We start from the raw sequence: 15,421 nt of genomic DNA on the forward strand, positions 1-15,421 counted from the left end.
AGCTGAAGAAGTAGAAGTTCTAGGAGTAGGATTTCAGCTCATTAAGAGAAGTCTTTTTAATCAATTAGAGCTCTTTATAAGTACCTAATAGAAACTGGTTATTCTAGTTAGAAAAAACAGTACCTAATAATATGGCCCTAAAAACAAAACAGAACAAAACATAGAAAAAAATGAATACATCTACAATTGCAATTGGAGATTTTAACACAATCCTCTCAGGAGAGAAAAGAAAATCTAGTAACATAAAAGATTTAAATAATACCATTTATAAAAATAAAGAGTAAGAGTGTAATCAATAAATATTTCCAGAGCACACACAGCACAGAAGCATAACCTGATCTTACAGCTGCAAAGGAAGTCTCAACAAAGTCCAAATAATCAAAATAAAATACACTGTGCCCTTAGATTATAATGTAGTAAAGTCAGAAGTCAATAACAAAAGACCAAGTTTTAAAATTCTTGAAACTACAACAAAACAAAAATAAAAACTAGAACAAAAACACAAAAAATGCTTCATTACATGTAAGTTAAAAAGGGTACCATAAAGAAAATGATAAAACACTTAGAATAGAACCATGAATGAAAGCAGTACATATAAAATTTTGTGGGATGCAGTAAAAGTAGCACTTAGAGTATAATTTTTAGGTGTGAATACATTTATTTTAAAAATCAACATTATATCCAGCGGAAAAAAGAAATAAGGAAAATGAGTTGTAAAGCCCATAAGAGTAGATGTCTACAGAGGACAAACATCCACCTCAGCAGAACTCTTCAAAAAGCAGTGGCTTTGAAATCTACTGGAACTCTAGTCTCTCATGTGGATTGGATGTGTCATCCTTGGCCATGTCAATTAATTTCTCTAAGCCTGACTTCCTTACCTGTAAATGGGTAACAGTGTCATCCTCTATGAGCTGTTTTGAGAACTAAATGAGAAAACCCACAGAAAGCTCTTAGTAGAGCATAGTAAACACTTGATAAATGGTTCCTATTAGCAGATGACTTTATAATCCCTTCCAACTCCTAGATTACATGATGCTAGTACTATGGCATCATAAAATTTAAGACAAACTTGAACTCCTGCCACAAAAATTTAATCAATAAATTAAACCTTCATTTTAATTTCAGAATACTAAAATAGTTTTGTTTAAAATAGATTCATATCGGCCGGTTGCAGGGGCTCACGCCTGTAATCCCAGCACTTTGGGAGGCCGAGGCAGGCAGATCAGGAGGTCAAGAGATCAAGATCATTCTGGCCAACATGGTGAAACCCCGTCTCTACTAAAAATACAAAAATCAGCCAGGAGTGGTGGCGCAAACCTGTGGTCCCAGCTATCGGGAGGCTGAGGTGGAAGAATCGCTTGAACTCAGGAGGCAGAGGCTGCAGTGAGCTGAGATTGTGCCCCTGAACTCCAGCCTGGAGACAGAGCAAGACTGTCCCAAAAAAAAAAAAAAAAAAAATGAAAAGAAAAGAAAATAGATTCATATCTAATGTATTCTTCCCACTATTATATAATTAAAACCCGGCCGGCAGCAGTGGTTCATGCCTGTAATCCCAGCACTTTGGGAGGCTGAGGTGGGTGGATCACCTGAGGTCAGGAGTTCAAGACCAGCCTGGCCAACAGGGTGAAACCCTGTCCCTACTAATAATACAAAAATTAGCCAGGTGTCATGGTACATATCTGTAATCCCAGCTACTCGGGAGGCTGAGGCAGGAGAATCGCTTGAACCCAGGAGGCAGAGGTTGCAATGAGCTGAGATTGCACTGCACTCCAGCCTGGGTGACAAGAGTGAAACTGTCCCAAAAAATAAAAATAAATAAAAATAAAAAGCCCACAATGATCAACAAAAGCTAGTCTATTATTATTCATAATCTTAAATCCAAATTTGACTTGTGTTTCAGAGCTAAAATGAAAACAAAATGTCCTTAAAATAGTACTGTAAAAAATGTATTCTTTTTATTTCCAGAATATTCTCTATATTTTTTAATGTACTTTTCAGAAATGGCATAAAGTTGAAAATAGCTACTATTGGTACTTAAACATGTTTGCAATTTCTTTTAAATCAACAAGCATATAATAAAATCAATCAACAACAGGCTCTTCAGTTATTCATTACTACTCTTTCCAATAATAGTTACAGATCTTTCCTTTTCCAATTGTTTCTCATTTTGCTGAAGAATAAGCATCTTCTCTAACCTTCAACATCCTGATGTACAAAGAAGCTCTAAAATATTCTCACTTCTATCCAGATTTAATTGTTCAATATCCACTCATCCCGTTCTTTAATTAGAATGTAATCATTTGTAACAAATCATATATGATCATAGATTTTAGGTTTCTTCTAAAATAATATTATTTTTTCTCTTTCTTCCAGAAGGAGTCACTATACCCTGCTTATAGAATAATCACTTTCCCTAATCCACTTTTAAAAATAATGTACGTACACAGGGATTCTTCATTACTCTAACAAAGTAAGTTTATAAATACATTAAAATCCACTGTACATTTTAGACACTGAAAACAATCAGATCTTGAGCTTTGTAGATGCCTGGCTCTTGTACTAAGTATTGTGGTCAATGTTTCCTACTACATTTTTTTCCTTCCATATGGTAAAAACTATGCATTTAGAAATCTAAATGTTATTACTTTCAGCAAGTTTTCATTCCTGATAGTGGGGCTGTGCTCTTCTGGGTATCTCTCTCTGTCTTCAAATTGTGGGCATTTACAAAGGAAAAGGAGACAGAATTGTAATTAGGTAGCCATGTGCTTTCATTTTTATGCATGGGTTAGCCTGTAACCTTGGTTTTCACTTTTTGCGGTGTACCTGGCCAGGTTTCTATATTCTTCTAGAATTCTTTGTAGTTTTCACAAAGTCATGACCTAAAGACGATATGCACCATGGTTATTACCTCTCATCCCTAAAGTTATGGGTGGATGGGCCAGACTGTTTATCCTTTTATAATGGTAAGCCCAGGATACTGCTCTGGCTGGCAGTGGAAGACAAATATCTTAAATTTTTTCATATTTTCTAATGAAGATAGAATTCCAAAAGCCTAAAATAACTGTCATTATAAAGAAGGCTAAAGAGGAATATCTTTTCTTTATAAATAATTGACTTAGCTATCTATGAAGATACTAACTTTACATTTATTTATTTGTCTACTTATTAATAGTTTTCCCAATGAGATGGTAAGCTCCATGAGGGCAGGGACTGTACCTGCTTTCTCATTGCATTTTTCAACTACAGCTTAACAAAGTGTCTTGGTGTTGTTACCTAAGAATCTTTTTTTTTTTTTTTTAATTATTATACTTTAAGTTCTGGGGTACATGTGCAGAATGTGCAGGTTTGTTACTTAGGTAAACACATGCCATGGTTGTTTGCTGCACCTATCAACCAGTCACCTACATTAGGTATTTCTCCTAATGCTATCCCTCCCCTAGTCCCCTACCCCCCAACAGGCCCCAGTGTGTGATGTTCCCCTCCCTGTGTCCATGTGTTCTCATTGTTCAATTCCCACTTATGAGTGAGAACATGTGGTGTGTGGTTTTCTGTTCTTGTGTTAGTTTGCTGAGAATTATTGTGGCAATGTTCACAATAACAAAGACTTGGAACCAACCCAAATGCCCATCAAAGATAGACTAGATAAAGAAAATGTGGCACATATACACAATGGAATACTAAGCAGCCATAAAAAGAATAAGTTTATGTCCTTTGCAGAGACATGGATGGAGCTGGAAACCTAGAAATCTTTAAACAAATGTTTTAAAAAAATGACTAAGTAGAGGCCAGGTACGGTGGCTCACGCCTGTAATCCCAGCACTTTGGGAGGCCAAGGAGGGCAGATCACGAGGTCAGGAGTTCAAGACCAGCCTGGCCAACATGGTGAAACCCTGTCTCTACTAAAAATACAAAAATTAGCTGAGCATGGTGGCACGTTTCTGTAATCCCAGCTACTCTGGAGGCTGAGGCAAGAGAACTGCTTGAACTGGAACCTGGGAGGCGGAGGTGACAGTGAGCTGAGATCATACTACTGCACTCCAATTTGGGCTACAGAGTGAGACTCCGTCTCAAAAAAAAAAAAAGAATAAGTGGCATATCAAGTGTTACTATACTCTATAATAGTAAAATCTAATTAAATAGGATATAGCGATTACTCAAAATTTTGACACCTTTATAACTTTCTCTTTAATTTCACAGGAGGAAATGTATATAACTTTATTTTTCAGAGGATTAAAATGAACATTTATTGTGCCTGTTATGCATTAGGCACTCAGGCTCTGTGCTAGATTCAGTGCTTTGCAGAAACTCACATTTAAACAGTATCACATCATCCTACAATCAAGCTTTTAACACATAAATAGATCTATTCCTACCTCTACTATTGACTATGTCACTTTGGGAATTCTTTTAATTTCATGCACAGAACTAAAAACATAAATCTATTAAGTAAGGATTTAATATTACTAATATAATTAACTCCTCTCTTATGAGGAACTGTTATGGAACAAAGTTTTCCGCTTTGGAGTTTTCCAGATTTACCTCTTTCAACACAAATGCTTTTCTTAAATTTCAACTATTTTAATGAAAATATTTTTAAACATAACTATTTGTATCTGTACGGCCTTAGCCAAAATGTTTGGAGTATGAATCTATTTTTTTGGATACCTCAGATAAGGATAGTAGAGTGGTTAAGGGCAGAGGTTTTAGAACCAGACTATGTAGGTGTAAATCCTGGCACTACTATTTACTAGCTGTGTTATTTTAGTTAAGTTAACTTCCCTGAGTCTGTTTCCTTGTCTGTAAAATAAGGATAATCCTAATATCTACAATTTAGGGCTGTCTTGAGGATTAAATGATGACATATGCAGAGTGCTTACAATAAAGATGATGCAAGGCAAATAGTAAGTGCTCAATAAATACTAGCTAAAAAAGTTTTAATTTATTAAGGTACTGAGCTCTTAGGGGAGCATGCACTCTTTTCCTCTATCATACAAAATGACCCCAAACTGCTACCTTTTTTTTTTTGAGTTGAAGTCTCTCTCTGTCACCCAGGCTGGAGTGCAATGGTGTGATCTCGGCTCACTGCAACCTCTGCCTCCCGGATTCAAGCGATTCTCCTGCCTGAGCCTTCTGAGTAGCTGGGATTACAGGCATGTGCCACTGTGCCGGGCTAATTTTTGTATTTTTAGTATAGACGGGGTTTTTCCACGTTGGTCAGGTTGGTCTTGAACTCCCAGCCTCTGTGATCTGCCCGCCTCAGCTTCCCAAAGTGCTGGGATTACAGGCATGAACCACCATGCCCAGCCCCAAACTGCTATTTTAAAAAATTATTCTTACATAAATTGTATTTATAGATTTTGTTTTCTATGTGAAGTTTTCTTCTGTTTGTTACCTCAATCTTATTTGTTAATTGATGCCTTTATAGTACCCTTTCTTCTAATTTGAAGCTTTATTGTGGGCTGAGAAACCAAAACACAGTATCGTAAGAAATCTGTAAAAATATTCCGGCTGGGCACGGTGGCTCACGCCTATAATCCCAGCAATTTGGGAGGCCACGGCAGGCAGATCACAAGGTCAAGAGATTGAGACCATCCTGGCCAACATGGTGAAACCTCATCTCTACTAAAAAAAAAAAAAAAAAAAAAAAAAAAAAAAAAAGAAAGAAAAAAGAAAAATTAGCCAGGTGTGGTGGTGCATGCCTATAGTCCCAGCTACTTGGGAGGCTGAGGCAGGAGAATTGCTTGAAACTGGAAAAAGGAGCTCAGAGTGAGCCGGGATCGAGCCACTGCACTCCAGCCTGGTGATAGAACAAGACTCTATCTCAAAGAAAAAAAAATTGTAAAAAGATTTCTCAGGAAGGGCCTCAGGGTTTCTTCCAAGAATAAGGTACATAAGTTACATCTATTTCTACTTAGAGGCCTTTCTGGATTACTTATTGTGTTCTCAGTTGTTTTTGGGAAAGTTGGAAATACCAAAAAAGTGACCTAAGGATTAATGAGGCACTATTGTTTTAATTCTGTCAAGCATTCGATTAATCAAAAACAAGTGAAAGATTGATTTCTTCATGTTTTACACTGTTAATCTTCTACAATTATTAATCAGCTACCAAAGTAATTATTAAACTTTCAATCTGAACAATGTTTTTACTGTAATACTGAACCAATACACACATCCTATATTACAAACCCCATTTTAAAACTTGGGTATTACTAATTGTGCTATTACACAAAGCTCAAGCAAAATAAAACATTTCTGTGTGATTCAACCCACAGTTCTTATGTGGAAGTTATCAAGTCAATGAAAGGGAAAAAACATGAATCATCAAAAGGGCTAAATGAAATAACAATCAATGGATAAAGTAAAAAGAGAGGGTAAAACAAATGATAAGCTCCTGAAATCTAAAGAAAAAGAAATGGAAAGATTACTAACAAAGAAAAGTAAGGAATAATTTGCAAACTTTATTCCCAATCCCTAAGTGAATAATGTGTTTCCAATTTAATGTTCAGTTTAGTAGCATCTCTACCTTTTAACCCTAATGGGAAGGCAGGAGAGAAACTCTGATTAAAAAAAAACAAAACCATGTGCATTCATGATGATGAAACCTTCTGCTCAAGTAGCCACATGCCAGAAGAGGCACAGTAGATCCCCCACACTTGGGAAATCTGGGCCTAAGCCAGGAACTGGCAGCCATCAGCCCAAAATATTTATATTTTATGTCTTATTTTCAAAATGTATATATATTTTGCATTTTACTCTGTTATGTAATATGGAATTTTGAATATAAAAATAATGTTTCTAGCAATTGAATTATTTAACTCCTCCCATTCCCAAATATACAAGTAAAATTGATGCTCCAGGAAGATTTGCACTGTGGTTCTTGTGGCTTTGCCTTCCCCTTGAACAATACCAATATGGTCAGCAGTATGTAAGAAGCACAGGTGAAATAATACCTTATTATAATATGATGAGCTCAAGAGTCTCAAATGATCCACAAGTTAATAATCCAATAATCATTAAATAAATACTTCAATTCTCATGTAACTCAGTGAAGCTAAGAAATCCAAAATAATGGTAAAAACTAGGCCCTGAAATCTTAAAATGCTCTCTTAGCTTTTGAGCTACAGTTTTTATAAAAAGATCAAAAACAATGTCTTCCTGTTCCAATATGGCATTAGTGTTTTCCTAAATACATTAACTTCAGAAGTATTGAATTACCAAGAAGGATCAGCACCACAATGAAACAAATAGTTGTCCTTAGCAAACTAGTGATTACCAGTATAGAGAACCCACTAAAAGTTGCTGGATACACAACGACAAAAGGCAAAGATGTCAGGATAAAAGATAATAAAGCATGGTGGTCACCCAAAATCCAGAAGGATAACACTCACCCTCATCCTGATAATCTGACAAAAAGGGTGCATCAGATGTAAGGGACAGGCCAGGAGTCCCACTGTGATTATCATCAGAGCTGTCCTGTCCAGGGTCTCCCCCTGAGGGACAAAAAAGAGAGAAAATAAGGTCATTCTTTGGACATCTTTATAAAAGCATACATAGATCTCTTCCAGTATTTGAAAAAAAAAAAAAAAAAGATGTATCTTACTCTATGATGAACATGGCCACTATCCATTAACATATGGGAAACAGATAAATAAGTTCAAGAACCAACTTACCTGGATGAAAAATTTTCCACTCAAATAACTCTCTCACTAAAACTTAGGAACTGTTAGCTTAGAGTGGGAATACCTTTTGCCACCAAAAAGAAACTTGTCTATCATACTTAAAATAAAAACAGAGCTATATAGATTTATATTTGGCCAGGTGTGGTGGGTCACACCTGTAATCCCAGAAGTTTGGGCAACCAAGGTGGGCAGATCACCTGAGGTCAGGAGTTTGAGATCAGCCTGGCCAATATGGTGAAACCCCATCTCCACTAAAAATACAAAAATTAGCCGGGCATGGTGGTGGGCGCCTGTAATCCCAGCTACTCCGGAGGCTGGGGCAGGAGAATCACTTGAACCCTGGAGGTGGAAGTTGCAGTGAGCCAAGATTGAGCCATTGCACTCTAGCCTGGGTGACAAGAATAAGACTCCATCTCAAAAAAAAAAAAAAAAAAAAAAGAATTAAATTTGTGTTCATATGTATGATGTCTCCAGTAATTACAGTTTTTACCCCGCACGCCTTTATTTCCAAATGAAATAGGACTGACCCAAAGGTTTAACCTTCTATAGATAATATAACATAGCAAGGTCAATAGTCTTCCTCTGAAAAGTAACAGAAGTATTATAAAAATAGAGATAACTAGACTTTGCTGGACTGTATTCCTATTTGTTCTGTAACATTAACAAAGTTCTTTCTTTGTAATTCTAGTTTACAGCCTAGGCAACCGACCTCTTAGGAATTCTAAAAGCCCTAAGAAGATAATATTTGTTCTGTAAAATGGCTTTGATAAAAGATAATGTATATACAACACTGAATTATGCAATTAATGCTAATCTCTTTTGTGTGTTTTCAACATACATTGGATTGTATTTTGTAGAAGTGGCCGATGTTATTATGATACTTTAAAAGGTTCAGACAGAGATGTTAGCTCATTCAGAAACCAGAAGAAAAGGCTCTGTATTGCAAATGGCTTTCCTTAAAATCTCCCAAACAGAGGGACTGTCTGCTGATAAAAGGAAACCAACAGCTGCTTAGTTCATTTCACAAACACGAAAATAGGATTTTCAACTGAATTTAATATTATCTCAAACACTAATTTCCAAAGGAAATCACCAATGCTAATCTCAGTAAATACTGCAGAGTTTTGGCCTTGGATTTCAACTAGGGAGCTGTGAAACCAAACAACCTACATAGAATCTGTATTGCCTCACTTTAAAGGTTTATTTCCTATAATTAAACTAGAAAGCTAGGGAGGTTATAAAATGATAAAAAGAGAATGGCTGTAGCTTTCTCTTTCCATAAATTAGATGATGATATCTAGATTCTTCTTCAAATGCTGTGTGGTAGGTAGATGTCCATACTGAGTTGAACACCTACAAATACAGGATTTTAGAAATAAACTGTAGAGTTTATTATGGAAAAGAAAAATAAAACTTTAGAAAACTCACACAACAGTCATTGGCCGAAGCCAGAAGAAATACTCTCCTTTATTAGTTTACTTATCAGGATACAACATTTATAGCTATGCTTACAGCATCGCTGTATAATTTCCATAATAACCAGAAAAATTCTCACATACTGGTCTGAGGGTTAAAATGCTCAAATTTTACATCACTGAAAGTCCAGTAAAATTATATTATCAACACATTCTAAATGGACTGCCTGGCTAGTAACCTGACAGTGAGCTGCAAGGTTAAACTGAATTTTTATTTTAAGCCAAATAAAAATCCCTAAAAAGAAAAAAAAAGTACTTGAATTGTTAAGCAACATGTAATTTTTGTAGAATATACTGAACATTATTTATAAACTATTATTCTGGACTCAGAGTTTTCTGCTTGCTTCAGAAATATGGCAAATCTACCATTAAAGAAAAAGAACCTAGCCAGGTGCAGTGGCTCATGCCTGTAATCCCAACACTTTGGGAGGGTGAGACAGGAGGATGGCTTGAGTCTAGGAGTTCAAGACCAGCCTGGGCAACATGGCAAAACCCCATCTCTATGAAAAGTACAAAAATTATCTGGCATGGTGGCTCATGCCTGTGGTCTCAGCTACTTGAGAGGCTGAGAAGGGATGATTGTTTGAGCCAAGGAGGTAAAAGCTGCAGTGAGCCATGATTGTGCCACTGCACTCCAACCTAGACAACAGAGTAAGCTCTGTCTCTGAAAAAAAAAAAAAAAAAGAAAGAAAGAAAAGAAAGAAAAAAAATAGATGCTCACATTCTAAGCTTTTTAAGAAACATGCAGATCAGGAAAGGCTTTTATTGTGTTGGTGGGTTTTTTTTTAGTGAACTTCTTATTTTGGAATAATTGTAGATTTACGTAAGTGTTACAAAAATAGTACAGAGTTTCTACATACCCTTCACCCAGTTTCCCCCAATGTCAACTTCTTACATAATTGAGGTCTAGCTGCCAAAACCAATAAATTAACTTTGGTATATTGCTATTAACTAAACTACAGACTCTATCTGGATTTCACAAGTTTTTCTACTAATGTCCTTTTTCTGTTTTAGGATCCAATCCAGGGTATCACACTGCCTTCACAGCCTCCGTTTTTAAGGTCTTACCCAAAACCCCTGCCTGGATTTGGCACTTGCTTTCCTAACTTCAGATGGAAAAGTCACTTCCACATGTTTCCTATGGTTTCTGACTATAGGCACCCAAGGTGTGCTTTCAACAGCCACCCTGGTGTCAAATATGAAACCATTCCTCTGTAAAGTACACAACGACAAAGATATACAACTCAATGTGGCAAAACAGAGCCTAGGCCAAATGGTTGTACAAATGGTTGTGGTGGGGGAACATTTAAAAATAAGCTTTACACCCAAGTGCAATTAGTTCCTGATGATGAAGATGTTGTTATAAGTGTTTTTAGTGTCATATCAAGTGACCCAGTTCCCTTGGGCACACGCAGAAACAAGGCTATAACATTATATAAATAGACACTCCCGTGTAATTGAAATGATTACAACTACTCAGGATGCATGGGTGAAAAGTTTTATAGAAGAACAGCAATTACTGTGGTCATTTTGGATTTGTTTAAGAACATCATTTTTCTTTAAGACATAACTGCACGTGTTCTCTGGATTTGCCCATAGTTCTGACAACTGCAGTTCCAAGTGGCCACAACTGTAGTCCAGTGGGATCAGACATAAATGATCACAAACTATAGTGACAGACATTTCCACTCAGCAGCTCTACAATTAGGGCTTAGAACTCCATCTCCTTAGAGTGGCTTTCTCACAAGCAAGACCCCTTGCCACTGGAGACACACTTTCACACTGCAACTCCCTCAGAATCAATATATTTCTATACAGATAGATATTCTAACACACCGTATCTCTATTAATCACATCCACTACCTTCAGTCCTTTCTCTTTGTATTTCTAAACGAGATCTGGTGGAACTATATCAAGGGTTCACCTGCTATTAGTAGGTAATTTGCTCCCATAGCCTAAGTGTCATAAGAATTGGGCACTAGATACACTCCTTAGTATATTCAATGGCAGGCTCTCCACCAAGTATGTGCTGAGGGGCCCATAAGCGGGATGATTTCTCTATTGTTCTTTTCTGAGAGTCAAACTCAATTTCATTCATGCTCCATAGGGTGATAAGTTGGGAATTTCTGAGGCTTGGAGCAGAAAGATGAAGCAGCTTTGTATCAGGTGTAAGGTAATTATTTGCTAGAGTTTCTGTGCTATTTGTTTTTATTCCCTGTGTTTTCATTAACAGTTAATGAGTTTTCCCCCTTAATTCTGAACAATAGGTTTGGCCACTAGAAGTTGGCTTTTTCTGCCACAGATTCAACCAGCTGTTGCTGCTCCATAAACTTTATGGAGAAGTGAATTAAACTGCTAAAACTTTCATTTACTAATTCAATTCCAAATAAAACAGGGAGAAAAATGAACCATGATGATGTTCCCCTTGTAAGTATTTTAGTTCACAGCAAATCCGTTTAGTCCTGAACTTGCAGGTACTATTTTGGGACAAAAAAAAGGCCATAATGAAAATTTTACCAGAGAAATGAGAAATAAATGAAAAAAGACAGAAAATGGTTTAATCATTAAAAAAATGAGAGAATAATAACAGTGAAAACATATATGCTTGATTATTCAATATGTAAAAGCTCGATTTTTTACGTTAGTCTGTATCTTTTATTTCTCTTCAAATTAATTATGAACTATATTAGAAAGACTCTATTCTTTATAATAAAGCTTTATAATAAAACTCTATTTTAGTTTAGTGAATAAGATTATTCACATCTGTAACCATTCGTTTATATAGTGTGGTTAAAAACTAGGGTTTGCTATTACTTCACCAAGTATCTTTGGATTATATAAGGAAATTGAGATTCATTTAAAATGGAAAGTTTTAAAATTATCATTGTTGTTCTTGGAAGGGAACACACGAATTCCTATTCTATTTAATATTGAAGAACCCATGAGAAATAGAGCTCCCTCTTTAAACTAATACATTCTCACTAAAATGCTATAAATAAAGCTCCCTAATCCAAATCCAGTTTGTTTTCATGCTTGACAGCATTAATATTGCCAGATTTTCATGGGTCAATTTAACAGTAATGCAGCTCCCAAAGCTGAACTATAGTAAGATTAGCAAAACTGCAGCTTATTGTTCCTTATTATAACCATTCAACTAAGTTATTGAATCTAACACCAACTAAATAAATATGTTGGGTACAGATGTAAGCATATATATGAAATGTTACTCACATGTAAATATATTATAGAGCACATTCGCTGCACCAAAACTAAAATTCTGTCAATGCTTCCATTATAAATTACACACCAGTTTGCACATATTCATGCTTTAGAAAATGTACTATGTTTTCCAGAGAACATCTTAGAGGCTTCAGCAATTTCTAAATATCCATTTGGATCTGCGTGGTTAGTTCTTGTGATTAATCCATGTATAGTGAAGGTCTCAAATTCTTCTCTGTTCTACACAGTCTGACTTTCTGCCCATCTCCTTTTTTTCCCCTTACTACATCTATCCATAACTCAATGTATAAATATTCCTTTTTTCCCCCCAAGGCCCTGGCAGTGATTGTAATGGTACAGAATGTCATTAAATCTACAGAATAAATGATAGGTCAGGTAAAGAAAGTTTCAATTTATCATTCTTTTAAAAAGTTGTTCCAACTGGATCTCAAATGTACCAGAAGTAAAATGAGCTTAAGACTACAATTTTTAGCTTAGAATGCTCTTTGCTAATTATGTGATCATACTAAGAATAACAGCCTTCTTAAGAACCTTTAGGGATGGCCTGGCACGGTGGCTCACACTTGTAATCTCAGCACTTTGGGAGGCCGAGGCGGGAGGATCATAAGGTCAGGAGTTCAAGATTAGCCTGGCTAACACAGTGAAACCCGGTCTCTACTAAAAATACAAAAATTAGCTGTGTGTGGTGGCGGGTGTCTATAATCCCAGCTACTCGGTAGGCTGAGGTAGGAGAATCGCTTGAACCTGGGAAGTGGAGGTTGCAGTGAGCTGAGTTCACGCCACTGCACTCCAGCCTGGGCAAAAGAGCTAGACTCTGTCTCAAAAAAAAAGAAAAAAAAAGACCCTTTAGAGATAACATTTGAGGAGAGTAGCACAGTCTAAATGATCACAAATGGAGCCAAATTGATTAGACACTCTTAATACAATCACTATAACAACACCTGTGAATCCAACAACCGAAAGGGCAGCATAGTTTAATGATATTCTCAGAATTAACTACCTCTGTCAGTGGTGGATTGGACAGGAAAATGTCAGTGGGAGCTAATTGAAAAGTTATTTTTTTTCTTTTTTCCCTCAAGAAAATGGCCCTTTGTAATGCAGTTTTTAATTTTGACCAGTAGGGTGAGCTGCAGTGTGTAGCATCATCCTAGTTCTTAAAAAAAAAAAGAAAGAAAGAAAAGAAAAGAAAAAGAAAAAAGAAAACAGAGGAAAAAAATGTGGCCACTGTGTGAACCTTTCTTCTCCTCTCCCACCCTCTAAGAAAATGCTGGAAGTTTTAACCCTTCTTAGGTTTCACATAAAGGCATAACTCCTGGATGTTAACAAACCGGAGGTCTGGCAGCAACAAATATAAACCAGATAATTGTATATGTGACAACCCACACTTCATAAAGCAAATTACAGCCTGTCAGCAGTCATTCCAGCTTCACACTAACACATTCCAGCTACCACTGGTATTGTTCAACTGGTACTAAAATGGAACCTGCTGAGTGGGAATATTTTCAACAGTAATAAGATTTTGACAGAATTCAAAATATATAAACCTAGGTATTTGGTAGTATGTGGATAAATATATTGTAAAACGAATGTATTTATCATATGGCAACCAGGCAATTTATAGCCTGGAATTATTGGCTCATAGTTCTGTTTTCTTTGGGCCACTGTATTCTCAGTCCTTAATTCTTATTACAAAGCTATCCAACTGAATTTTCAGTACCTTTTGACATACAGGAGAAAGTTAGCTCTAATAATAATTATTATATAATAGCTAGATAAACTCTTAGTGAGTACAAGCTCTGGGTCAAGGCTATTTGTGGACTATCTCATTTAATCCTCAAAAAAATCCTGAGATGTATTACTATCTCAAAAATGAAGATCAAGAAATTGAGACACAAAGATGAAATAACTTACCCAAAGTCATAAAAGTGACTCATAAGTGGCAGGGCCAGGCTTTCATCCCACCTTGTCTGATTACTAAGCTCTTGTTCTAATCAACTGAACTATACAGTCTCAAAATCTGTATGTTTAATAAATCACGATCATTACTCAAAGGCAAAGCGTATTGAATGAAAGCCAGTGAGTTGACTTTATGGTATATGCTATCAATTAGTATTTTTAACGTTAGTAAAGTAAATCCATAAATTATTATTATTAGTGATAAGAGAAGTATTCACATTAGGCATGAAGAGTAGAACTGACAAAGCAAAATGCGGTCAATGATTTGGTCAAGAAAGTGGTCCAATTCATAGTTGAAATTTATTATCGAGTAATGTGTAGTGATTTTTTTAAAAATATCACTTTTTGGCATGAATTTCATGCTTGCAAAATTGAGAACAGCTACTTTAGGCTCAGTGAAATTAACATGCTGAATTTTTTTCCAGCACCTTTTGTTTGATTCTGTTGGATACTTAAATACAGCACTGACCTGGCTTGGTTAAAGAATGTGTTTCCTTTCTGGCACCATCATGCTTTAAGTCTCAGAGCAAAAAAACCCTTTGAAAAATATATAATGCCACATAAATGTAGCATTTTTATTACTCTTGGTTCATCTTGCTCTCTTGTCCCACCTTTCCTTTCTCCCAAACAATAAGTTGTAGTAAACCTTAGCACTCATTTACAATCCTGATGCATTTTATGGTCTGTTATGCCCCAACTGGTAAATCAACATTACTTAAGAAACTTCTTGAGAGAAACTGTAAGGCTAGTTGGATTCTAATATCTCCCATTAAAGAAGAATGAGACTGGCCAGTTGCAGTGGCTCACGCCTGTAATCCCAGCACTTTGGAAGGCCTAGGCAGGTGGATCACCTGAGGTCGGGAGTTCGAGACCAGCCTGACCAACATGGAGAAACCCTGTCTCTACTAAAATAATTTGCCAGGCATGGTGGTGCATGCCTGTAATCCCAGCTACTCAGGAGGCTGAGGCAGGAGAATCACTTGAACCCAGGAAGCAGAGGTTGTGGTGAGCCGAGATCGCTCTGTTGCACTCCAGCCTGGGCAATAAGAGCAAAACTCTGTGTCAAAAAAA

General features: G+C 36.4%; 1 protein-coding gene across 5 annotated transcripts in view; it reads right to left on the reverse strand.

Moving 5' to 3' along the window:
* Positions 1-15,421, reverse strand: part of SKAP1 (src kinase associated phosphoprotein 1) — a 314,730-nt gene that overhangs the window by 220,192 nt on the left and 79,117 nt on the right. For all 5 annotated transcript variants that reach the window (XM_032279878.1, XM_032279881.1, XM_032279880.1 and 2 more), the window contains exon 4: positions 7,389-7,490. In XM_032279878.1, coding sequence (XP_032135769.1) covers positions 7,389-7,490 — 102 coding nt within the window. The remainder of the gene's footprint in view (positions 1-7,388; positions 7,491-15,421) is intronic.

The sequence above is a fragment of the Sapajus apella genome, unplaced genomic scaffold (assembly GCF_009761245.1).
Source record: "Sapajus apella isolate SASKATOON/1434 unplaced genomic scaffold, GSC_monkey_1.0 scaffold12, whole genome shotgun sequence".
Taxonomy (NCBI): domain Eukaryota; kingdom Metazoa; phylum Chordata; class Mammalia; order Primates; family Cebidae; genus Sapajus; species Sapajus apella.